Here is a 12,222-nt window from a genome sequence, read left to right on the forward strand (position 1 = left end):
CATGTCAGGGTCTACCCTCTGCCTGTGTTACAATAGCTGCAATGCCACCATGCAACATCTCAAGTGTTATAGTGCTAAGACAACAGTATTGAGGGGGAGGACATATGTTTCTAGCTGCACAGTCATAAGAGGAAATGGAACACTGATAGGACCATCAGTGCAATCCAATGTAGCACACATTCCCCAACATAAGCAGTACACACTACCAATGCTGACACCCGTATCGTGCCATGCCAATGATATACATAGTATATGCTAGGTCGGTGGATGTAAAATATCAGAGACTGAGTCAGTTCCAGATTATTAAGTGTGGTGCAAGTGCCATCAGAACACCCACAGCCAGTGCAAGGCCACACTATGATAATGGAAATAGACAGAGGGTTGAGCAGTACAATAAGGTGGCAACATACAATTTGAGCAGAACGTACACCTGGAGGATGTGATGCAGACATTTACCCAAACTGCCCACACTACATGTGACATGCAGGTGGGGCATAGGCCTGGGAGAATGCTAATGTTAATTACAGTAACAATGAACAGTAACCAAGATCACAATGTGGAACTAATAAGAAGTCAGGAACGTCACATTACAAATGCCACAACACAGACACACTAATTGTAAAACATTTCATTGCAGAGGACGATGGCTCTCCTAGGGATATGCCTGTCCTGGACTTCCCTGATGACATGGATTATGAGCTGACAAACACTAGCCAGCAGACCTTCAAAGATGTCCTTGGAACCGCCCAGACCCCACCTTCAGTCGCAAGGAGGAGTACAGAAGTAGCAGCCATCACAGAGGACCCACCCACCACCCCAATTGTACGACCTGCCAGCTCCAACCAAGCTGAGGACTCTGAGGACACTGGCACCACCTTTGAGAGGACTATAGTTGGAGTACAGCGGGAGCTTGCCAAGGAGGTGCAGGTGGGGATGAAAAATATGGCAACCAGCCTTGAGGGGATGCGTTCATGCATGATGTCATCTGCAGAACAGGCAGCAGCCATGCAAGCGCTAACATCCATCCTGCAAGGACTACAACAAAGTGTAACGGAATTCACCACTGCAGTAAGAGTTGCCACAACACCTCGCACCGCATCCTTTCACTGCGTGCACGAATGCAATCATGACCCCCTCAGGGTTGACCTGGCTGCCTACCACAGTGATGTAGCTGCTATCCTGAAGAACCAGCAGCTCCTCCTTGCTGCAGTACTGCCCTTAGTAGCCCCACAGTTGGCAGCTACCGGGATTTCTGACTCCATGTCTTCAAACACTGAAGTGTGTGTTGCCCCTTCAAACCCACCACCACCAAGGGCAGAGCAGATGACACAAATCAGAAGATGAAGACGTGGAACAGATGACCTTCACCCTTAAGAGTACCCGGTAGCACAAGTCCATACCACATGGGCACTTATATCCTAGGTCTTGTGCTTGTTAACATGCCAGTCTTGCAACAGCTTCTCACATGCGCTGTTCTCCAGCCCACTGTTGACCTTGACACTATGCTCTGTGATTGTCTCTCACCACCTCATTGGCAATTCATGTTCCTCTGCACTGTATGACACTTCACCCCAGCATGTCCAATGACATGTCCCATTGCACCTGTGTAGTATCACAATAGAAGGCATCACACTAATGGACTCACAATCCTGGACTGTGTAAATATTGTACTACAGCAATGGATTGCAGATGCATTGAGAAGTAGCTTTGGTTTAACTGCCAATGTGACAACTCAATTGGAAGTGGGAATAACCATGCCAATAATGCGAAATGGATGCAGGATAGAACACAATTGCAAATACTAAATTGACACTGTTGACACTGTTCATCCATGCCAAGGCCCTCGTCCTCAAGCATATAACACATACTGTAAAGGAGTACCTAAATATTTATTTAACAGTAAAAAGGGATACTAAAACTAGGGGAAACACCTTAACTAACCTAACCTATCCTAACTACACATTACCCACAACTGGCCCTAATTATCCTAATCTAAACTTACCTATCACATTTAACTAAACACTCTAATCATCAACCCCCCACCACCCTTATATGACTGGACACATGTAGGACAACATATACTAACCTAAACACATACTAACTTATCCTAAACAAATATATATTTTTTGTATTTTTTAAATATTTTTTATATTATTTTTTTTATTTTTTTATACACATAAACCCAACCATCATCCTCCACCCACCCACCCACACGCAAAAATAACACATGTAATAATATAACCCCGCGGCCCCCAACCCACTTATACTACCTTAACTAACACCTTTTTCTAACCTAACACTAAGCCCCCTAAACCCACGAAATATAAGAACCAGGAAAGAGGAGGTAGGGGAGGGAATCATGGCTGAGGGTCACAAAGTCACAATTTTGCCCTCCGCAGGATCTTCTTTATTCCACGCAGTCTCCTGCTATTGCGGGACACCTCCTGCTGCAGCCTGTCCATCCTGCGCAACATCCGTTGCATGTCACGTCTCATTTGTTGGAATTCTGCATTGTCTATCACTGCAGCAGAGGTTGTCTGTGTGCCACTAGTGGATGGTAGTGCTGGTGCTCGTGCCATTCTTGGAGGGGGAGGTGCAGGAGCTGCTGTCTGTGGGCCTAGAGCTGATGAGGTAGAGGGACCTGCAACAGTGGCTGTCATCCTTTGTGCGACTGTGGTCGGAGTGGTTGTGCTGGTAGTGGTGGCTGTTGTGGGCAAGGATGGCCCCCCTTGGGCAAATGCCCTCCAGACCCCTGTGGCTCTCTCATGCCGATAACGCTGTGCCATATTGCGGAACCCAGACTCCACATCCAGTATGTGGCAGTAACGCATCGTCTGCTTCTGGAATGCCCTGATCTGATGGGCATTCATGTTGGCAGCTGTAAAAATAGAGAAAGCCAAAAGTTAGTGTCATTATTGTGTGATACATCTACTGATGATATTCTAACACTTCCTCAAAAAAAGCTTAAACAGTCCAAAGCACAGTACAGATAATAGAATGTCCCTGAGGAATGACATGCCAACGCAGCCTACACATCTCTCTAACAGCCCAGCAATGTTCAAAAAGCTGTGTACCTACTAAAATGATCTGTGCATCATTGTTCTGCCATTAGTCACATAACAAATGCTGCAAGTACTCCACATGTGACAGGCCAACTAATGAATATCTTCTGGATGACAATCAAGGCCCACAAGATCTGTGATTTGTCAAAGGAATTGTCTGGACGGTATGCAGTTGCTAATCATGAGGGGGTATCCTAGGGTGGAACAAATGAATGTTGGAATTACATGTCTGTCTTCTACACTGGGATCCTCACACCTAGGTACACATATTTCATAACCCTAACCTTGTGCCTCAGGGGGTGATGGACATGCATCTCATACTTTCAAACATCAAGGACAGCCAGGAAGCTTTGGACAGCTGTCCATGGGTTAGTCAGTCCACCACAGGTAAGGAGGGCTGCCAAATAGGATTGACTCAAACATTGGACAATCACATCCACATTTATGTTCCTAATTGCGGATAATTGTCAACATCATTTGATCTCACTAATACCTTTCCAAAAACAAGCACATAGATGAAAGCACCCATCTGGGCTTGACCTGCATGCACACCTATGACATTCTATTCAGGTGCCACATAAACGTAACACAACATGTGGAGCCAGATGTTGCTAGGAAGTCAAACATACAGTCCTACATGTTCATTAGTTAACAGGGAGACTCAAGTCTGTGGGTAACACTTCGGACTCACTGGTCTGTGTGAATCAGGGTATGACTTGCTGATTAAATCATGAACATGGCCATCTCCTAATTTATTATTGGCATAAATGTAGCAACAAATATCATCCTGTTCACTTGCCCAGGCCTATAGCGCAGCACTAGAATCCCAAAATATGACTCTACACCACTGATTGTCCAACTCAAATATGGAACAAAATGTCAAACGCCTGGCAAGTCACATATCAGATCATGTGCTAGCAATGAGTCCAACACACAGTAGTCAATCACACAACAGCTGCAAACACAACACAGAACTAACATATCAACACTTACTGGATATGTCTGGGTCCGCAAATCGAGCCACTTCTCCAATTGTGTAGGGGGCTGGTCCACCTGTAACATATGGAAGGGTGAAATGTGCTCAGTGTCTGCTCACTGTACAACACCTGGAACAACAAATCACTGTGTGTGACATTTTAGATGATAGAGCAGCACCTCAGGGCGTGTAGACACCCCAACAGACATACCACTGCAAACATGTATTTGTCCCTGTCACTCCAGTGATTGATAGACACACATATGCACACATGCACTGGCCCTAACAATCATGTGGTGACAAACATGAGTACTCAATTTTGTGCAGAATTCTTTCTAGAGGTTACTCCATTTCTTCATTTGTTGTTATGAGTGACATGCAAAGCCACATTCCTGGTGCACTGCAATATCAGTCACTCAGGTATTGTGGCTTGTGCATCAAGGGACAATCAGTTACTGTGTGATGCTCATGTGGGTTGGGTTTAGTTCAGGAATTATTGTGCTTTCTATGGTCCATTATATGTGGGCCTGTGTTGTGTGTAGGTTACATATGCCACATTGCCATTGTATTCACAGCCGTATATGCCCCTTATGACACCATGATGACAGGGATCCTGTGTGTTACTTGATGACAATGTTACACTAAACATGGATTGGCCATTTATCTAAATCAAAACAACAAAGGAATATATGCTGACACTGTCTAATTTGATCATCCGTGACAGAATGCATGGGCACAGGTGTAGTCATTGCACCTGAAATGTGATACTCAGGGCCCTGTGTACCTATATCAGGTATTGTAGATCACAGTTAGCCACATTCATCATCTTACATATGCCAAGTTGGGTGATCTGTGGTTATACAACGACCTGACACTGTCCCCAAGTGAAACATGGTTTTACAAATGTCCTACTGTGGCAATCTTGATGAGGTAGGTCTCAATTTGTAGGCACCTTAGGAATAGCAGCAGTCACAGGAATGCTGGTCTGCTGATCTTAGCATACACCCATGTCTGTGATAGCCTTCATACTGGGAAGTTAACTATTATACATATGCTGCACTATATCAGCAGGGGTGTACCAAACGTAAACTAGCAAACTATTTTGGCACTTTAAATGTATGATGGAAGCTGTCAGGGCTCCCTTGCACAACATCATGCAAATAAATAATTTGTGACCATGCATTCACAAAGTTCAGGGATCCCATGATATCCCATTAACTTATGAAAATTGCTTGGCTATAAAGTGACACAGATGGCAAATGCATCAGCTGTGTACCAGCAATTATGCCCAAGGCAAATTAAAACACACAGGAACAATGAACATAGGGGCAGATTTTTAAATGTATTTTATGTGTAGCATTTGCTTCCTGTTTTTATGCTACAGCTATGGAAAGTAGCACCAAACATTTAGATATTATCCAGTGTGCATTAATTTGGCATCCATGATTAATTTAAATGCTGCACAAACCAAGTCAAAATATCAGCCTAAGATAGTACCAGATGTTAGGAAGATCTTTGCATGTATGGCCATGAATACAGTTCAGACATGTATTCCAAATAATTGGGGACTACATTCATTCCTTGCTTTAGCATGTGAAATACATCTCATTCCTGGTAAACTCACAGACCATGAATAAAACATTTGTTTGTGCCGCATTACCATCATCTATTGACATCAAAGCAGCACTAATTTACAAGATCAAGTTGTGTTTTGTAAGTTTGTGCAGCTTTTGCGTCAACAAATGACGGTAATGCGTAGCAAATATTGTGTAAATCAGGGCCACTGTATGTTCAACTTGCATTCCACATGCCCACAAACCTTGCATGCAGCATGTCACCAAATCTGCTACTGTCACTACAGAGCATTTTACCGTACACATTAGTCTGATTTGTACTCACCAACAGGGCCACCAATCACCACACCCAGGTGGTCCAGCAGGTCTTTCTCTCTGGCCACAAGGCCAGCCCAGTGATGTTTGAGTTGGTAGCGCTGGCTGTTGAATACCCTCTTCAGGCGGAACAGCACCTTGGACCACCTGAGCCTCCTTGCCTCGGTGTGATACCCCTGTATCACCCTGCCACCAGCCTCTAACATCAGGTGGAGGAAGTGGCACACCAGCCAAATGAAAGCCCCCAGCTCCTCCTCACCCATTCTCCCCAGACGTGGCCTGTCCAACATCACAGAAAATATTAGGTATAGGAAAGGGAAAAGAGGGAAATACAGAGAAAGAAGGTAGGAAAATGAAACTTAAAGAACCCACAAACAGCCCAACAATCCCTCAACTAACAATATCCACTACACACTCCCAACAGTACTAAGACAAAATTAGACACAAAAAATGACAGAAATACACTTACACTGAATTACTGAGACAATTGCAAAAACAACAGATGACAATTGGAATGGCACACAGGAGACAAAAGCACAATTTGGACAGACACAACTCTCAACACAGCCACAAAGTCTAGAAGAATCACAGACTGCAAAGTGAAAGTGAAAGTACACCCACTGTACCATTTCTGTAAACATGATATCCTATTACATCACTTCCTGTCTTAAATGTGGTGCATTTTTATTATGATGCGTGAAATTTGATGACGCTTATGGGCTTTGTGTCAATATTTATTGACGCATATACTTAAAAATGACCCCGCATTCAAAGATCAATATATTTTTCATGGATAACCAATTTAATAGGGTGCAGTGTTGGAATTAACGCTAGGGACCAATCGATGTATAATGGCTGTGAGTGTCATTTTTTAACACCTATGCATCAGTTTTTGGTGCATATGCGTCATTTTTTACGCGTTTTCGTCAAAATATCTGTCTTTAACTGTGTTTGTGTCATTTTTCTAATTATTTACATACATGAAAGCTATAACTATACAAAGATAGGCTGTTAGTGCCTGCTGTGTGTGTTCCAGTGTTTAGGCACATGTGGTAGACCACACTACCGCAGACCATAATACTCACATTGTTGTGCCGGATTAGCACTCTTAACTGACGCAACAGCAATCCAAACATTTGAAATTAAAATTTGTATTCCCTAGTTTGAGCAGGTGGTGCGTCAATAGACAATAGCAAGGCTACGCAACTTAAAAAATTTACACATGGCCTGTGTGTTTATGTCTGTGAATTGGCTATTTCAATTGTTGTTGTGCCTCTGTGTGAAGGCACAAGATGTGTTTTGCACAATGTGCTTGTATGTATGGGTTGTAATTGTGGATAACCATCAGATGCCATTCATTGAGGTACATCAGTCAGGATATGTGTTTTTCATACTCGTAGCATCTTATGCTGTGTGAACTACCCTGACTTTGGGGACAAAACATCTCCCATGACAAACTATACACAGGATAGATAGAGGACGGTTGATAATGGCAATGTTACAAAATTAAGCCATCAAATGTACTGGAATGTTGGATACCACTTCATGGTCACTTGTGTGTATACTACTCATGAGTCAGGCATTTGAACATTCTAGGTAGGTACAGTGTTTGTGACACAGAGTCCCAACTCCAAGCCAAAAAAGTTATGGTGCACCACAATTTGAGTCATGTAAATGACCTATGTTTCTCCAAGGCTGTGGAGGACCAGCAGACCATGCTGCATGTGTTCACATATTTCCAGTGATTCATTGCACAAAGGTGTCCAGTTCAAGTGTGTGGCCATGTGTACCCTGTCTCATTATTGGCCTCCATGTTGTCACAGTTACGTGCATGTCTAGTCATGAGTCTGTGGAGCCAACCCTTGAATTAACAAAGTATCCTTCAAAGCAAATTTGACCTAAATCCAAAGATCAACTAACGACACACATGGGGATAGTCCAGCTTTAGCACTGTAGACCTTTAATAAGGCAGGCGCCAGAGCAACCTTGGAGTGCTTAAAAATATTTTGCAACAGTAATTGGAAACAGACAGGTTTCATCACAACATTTGTACACAGGGTGGCCTCTAACATTCCCACTGCAACAGGGAACATCAGTGCCTCAGTGCTGATTAATGTCACAGCTAGTCATCACGCAAGCCCCACCAAAGGTGGAGGCAGAAGTGAATCTGTGTGTGGACCGTCAGGGCACAAACATGTTTTGTCCTTACATACACGCTGGCAACCCTTTTTTGTTGTGCTGGAGGCACCATACCGAATCCATGCATATAGCCATGGCACACTGTCACTGTTTGGCACTAATGAATACATGCAAAACCAGACAAGGGATGGGGGCTAGATTATGCTATATGAATACATGTCCCAGAACAGACTACTATAAGGAAACTGATTACACCAGAGGTCTTCAATCGGTGGGTCGCGACCCCCAGGGGGGCCGTGGTGTCCTGGAAAGGGGGTCGCGCATTCCCCCAGCCGTCAGCTTTCATTGATTGAGCATCCTGTGCTGTGAAAGGCAGCTGCACAGTCAGCTACAGAAGCCATCATGCCAGGGGGCTGCTTCCTGAATTAAATGCAATTGTGAGCTACGAGTTGCTCTACAGATGTAAATGGTAAAATATACAAACGTAAAGTCTGCTGTGGAGCCCGTTCTGGCTTTAATTGATTAAATCACTTGAAGCTTTGTGATGACAAACATTTGTTCTTTTTGAGTGATAGTGGAAAGGATTAACAACTGGGTGGTGAAGTATGTCCTTTTAATAGTAATTGTATCTACATAGGGCCAGATTTATGCTGGCCTTGCGCCGTTCCAACGCCACATTAGCGTAATTTTTTTACGCTAGTGTGGAATTGGAAGGGGAAAAACGCTGCACCATATTTACAAAGTGACGCAATGCTTGCATTGCGCCACTTTGTAACCCCTTGTGCCACATTGTGCCTGCGCCAGGCATAATGTATGCAAGGGGGGCGGTCCGGTGCTAGAGGGGGCTGTAAAAATGGCGCAAAGGAATCTATGAGATTCCTTTGCGCCATTTTTATCAGCATTTTTTAACACCTGCTAAGCGCAGGCGTTAAAAAGAGGCCCCCATTGATTACAATGGGCCTCTGGGTGCTTAGCAGGATTAGCGTCATAATTGTTTATGCTAATCTTGCAAAGTGCCGGACTAGCATAAAAATTGTGACACTAGTCACCCTAACTACCGCCATGGTGCGCCATATTTTAAATACGGCGCTACCATGGTGGCGTTAGGGGGGTGCTAAGGACCGCAAGAAAAGTGGCGCTGCACTATGTGCAGCGCCACTTTGCATAAATCTGCCCCATAGTGCTTACTACCTCTGAGAAGCTGTTGAAGGGACAGCTATAAAAAAATTTATTACATACGGTCTGGTATTACTTAAATCTACATTTTGGAAATTTTATCTTGAACCTTTTAGTAAATTTGTAGTGGCCAATGTTATACCATGTGTAATGCAAATATAAAATAATGACTTACATTTTCACAGTGCTTTCTGTCACAGGCCGTGACCTCGTGGCACTAAAAAACACGTCACTATTCTCCACTGCACCAACCACGATTTAATTCTTTGGCAGTCTAGTTACACACAGACCTCTGTGGTGCATTAATAGAGGTTTCATAATGCTCTACAGTGCATCTCCCAATGAGTAACCACTTTCTTTTATTTATTTTTCTTTTAAGCTGCCTGTTCTTTTATATGCAGCTACCTGATGGTGAAAGAGTTTAAAAACCTACAGAAAATTTTGGGGCATATCTATGAGAGGCTTGCGCCGTCAGAGCATCACTTTTATTGATGCTCCAGCCTCACAAGCCTCTCACGCATACCTATGAGGCGACGCACAGCCACCCTACGTGGCTTTGTATGGCTTCATAGATACAGAGTACGTCGTGTGTCAAGGCGGTGTTCCATGGCCGTTGCCGTGGGTGTTCCACACAACACTGAGGGATGGTGCTGCCCAGAGTCACAAAATCACGTAAACTGGAGCAGCGCCAAAACCTTACGCAGGCAGAATGAGGAGAAATGTGTTCATTTCTCCTCATTTTTCCTCTTTCCATGCGTGTTGCATTCTGCTGTACACATGGAAAGAGGAAAATACCTGTCAGGATTGTTTTTGTGCATGGAGGTCTGCCTTCCTGCACAAAATCAACCCTGCCTACATTGGTGCTAGGCAGCAATTTGTGTGCCAGCACAGGGGGAAAGGGCAGGAATGTACTGTATTTCATAAATACTGTGCATTCCTGCCCTTTTATTTTGGCGCAAGAGGACTTGCGACGCTGCCCTACACCAGTTCCTCATAAACGAGGACCCTTATTTTTAGCCACACCTTGGACCACAACCCCACAGTCACTGACCTTTGGTTTGCTAAAGGCTGTTTAATATTATTTCCTCACCGTAAAAATGATTTGTAGTGGGAATTGGGGATGTTTATGATTGTTGATGATGAGGAGTGCCAGCTTCTAGAATTTTTTGTCAGGAGGGGGTCCTTATGCCTAAAAAACGTTTGAGAGGGGGCCCCAGCATCAAAAAGTTTGAAGACCTCTGGATTACACCATACTATATATTTGAGGATTCATCGTAGACATACCAGACACAATACCACAGGAGGAAAGAGAGGGCATGGAAAGCATCTATGAGACAAATGTAGCCACAGGGACCCTCTATGGTTAACGCAAAGACAGGACCCAGTCAGGCTAATAGGATGCAGGCTCTGTCAGGAACAAACATGAACAAGGCAAAGACATAGTGAGAAGACTCTGACTAGGAAAAGCTGGAACAACACTGTGGGAACTAAAAACTGTATTTGTGCTGTGGTCTGCAATGTTACTCAATCCCGCAAGGGCTCTGTTACGCAAGTGATTTGTATGCCAAGGCACAACAAGGAGATTCAGAAAATGGCAGCTTCTAAGCAGTTCCAGGCAGCATTAAGGGCAGGGAAGGTTCAAATGGCTGGTCTGCATGGAAGTGCTCACCGGTGTGTGCAGCTTCAGTCTCTCACAAGTCCTGGAGTTGAGAATCAAGTTCAAAGGGCCAACTGGACCTTTCACATGGGAAGCAATGGACAGCTGATTACAGGTCCTACCGATTACCAGCCAATGCATTATCGGACCTGAAGTACATGCAGACTGATCAACTATGACTATGGCATTCCATACTAAAGAGGGAAGCACACAGGAGTCAGAATGGGAGTCTGGATGTGTGTAGATGAAGGTTGTCAGGGTACAGATAGTTCATTTACAGGGCCCCCTAGAGAAGGGTGGGGAGAGAATTAAAACATGGCAGTGGCAGGTCTTATTACCTGGGATGGGCTGCGCAGGGCATGTCTTGTGAGCAATGCTTGTCATACCTGGGGCACTCGTGCCATCCAGCTTAGATGGACTCCTTGTCACACATGCTCCTTGCAAAGATAGCTGATGTCACACTTACTGCTGTCAATGGTCTGGTCAGACATTCCTGTTACCAATGTAATAGCACATCCACTGCCACATGTAGGAAACACTTTTTTACCTTATGATTGATGGTGTCTTAGTTGTGTTTCATGTGTTGCAATGAACCATGTTGGCAATATGGATGTGTGTCATCGCTGTGGTCCTCTGATATTGGCCTTCACATGTGAAATAGACCGGACATATGTCATTTACACTGTGTGTGATGTTGGTTGTACATTCATACCCATCAAATGTGATGTGGCTTTTTCAGTATCCTAATCCGTATTTCTGCAATGCTTCATGAGGCTAAACTCTGATTTTGATTCCTAGGGATCATGTGATGCATAAATAATTACCCAGAGCATGATTGAGTGATGAAGGTAGGTGTTTAATGACATATGCTAACAAAGTGGTGATGGTGACTATAGTTAGAAGAAGTTTTGTACAATGTGTTGTCTCCGACGCAATCCTTCTGGAGTGTTTGGATGGTCCCCCTCATGTTCACGAACAGCATCCCCCTCTTCCTCCTCTTCAGGCATTTGTGGGTCTGGTTCATAGAGGGGGAATGTTCCTCCTTACACAAATGTTGTGCAGGATGGCACAGGTCAAAATGATCTTGCAGACCCTTTCAGGTGAATATACGAGGCTGCCTCCGGTGATGTCGAGGCACCGGAATCTGGACTTCAGGATGCCAAAAGTCCTCTCTACTATGGTGCATGTCCTCCGATGTGCCTCATTATAGGCACGCTCTGATGCTGTGCTTGGGTTGGCAAATGGGGTCATGATCCATGGCTGGATCCCATAACCCTGATCAGCTGAAGGACAAAATGAGTGTAAATATTTGGATGTTGGTTG

At 44.2% G+C, this 12,222-nt stretch overlaps 1 protein-coding gene and 1 long non-coding RNA gene across 3 annotated transcripts in view; both read right to left on the reverse strand.

Moving 5' to 3' along the window:
- LOC138249978 (uncharacterized) overlaps nucleotides 1–12,222 on the reverse strand; it is a 134,256-nt gene that overhangs the window by 72,736 nt on the left and 49,298 nt on the right. The gene's annotated exons all lie outside the window — the stretch shown is intronic.
- On the reverse strand, nucleotides 2,241–7,767 carry LOC138249102 (uncharacterized). The gene is made up of 3 exons (XM_069203134.1): nucleotides 5,938–7,767; nucleotides 4,056–4,115; nucleotides 2,241–2,878 (listed from the first exon to the last, which is right to left on the reverse strand). Exons 1-3 carry the CDS (start codon nucleotides 6,215–6,217, stop codon nucleotides 2,379–2,381), a joined length of 840 nt encoding a protein of 279 aa, XP_069059235.1. The 5' UTR covers nucleotides 6,218–7,767; the 3' UTR covers nucleotides 2,241–2,378.

The sequence above is a fragment of the Pleurodeles waltl genome, chromosome 8, assembly GCF_031143425.1.
Source record: "Pleurodeles waltl isolate 20211129_DDA chromosome 8, aPleWal1.hap1.20221129, whole genome shotgun sequence".
NCBI classification, from domain to species: Eukaryota; Metazoa; Chordata; class Amphibia; order Caudata; family Salamandridae; genus Pleurodeles; species Pleurodeles waltl.

Excerpts from the sequence above, each read along its gene's own strand:
- LOC138249102 (XM_069203134.1), bottom strand. The coding sequence starts at position 6,217 with ATGTTGGACAGGCCACGTCTGGGGAGAATGGGTGAGGAGGAGCTGGGG. Across the intron at positions 4,116-5,937 it reads GGTGATTGGTGGCCCTGTTG|GTGGACCAGCCCCCTACACA; the intron begins GTGAGTACAAAT and ends CATATGTTACAG. Across the intron at positions 2,879-4,055 it reads TGCGGACCCAGACATATCCA|CTGCCAACATGAATGCCCAT; the intron begins GTAAGTGTTGAT and ends CTATTTTTACAG.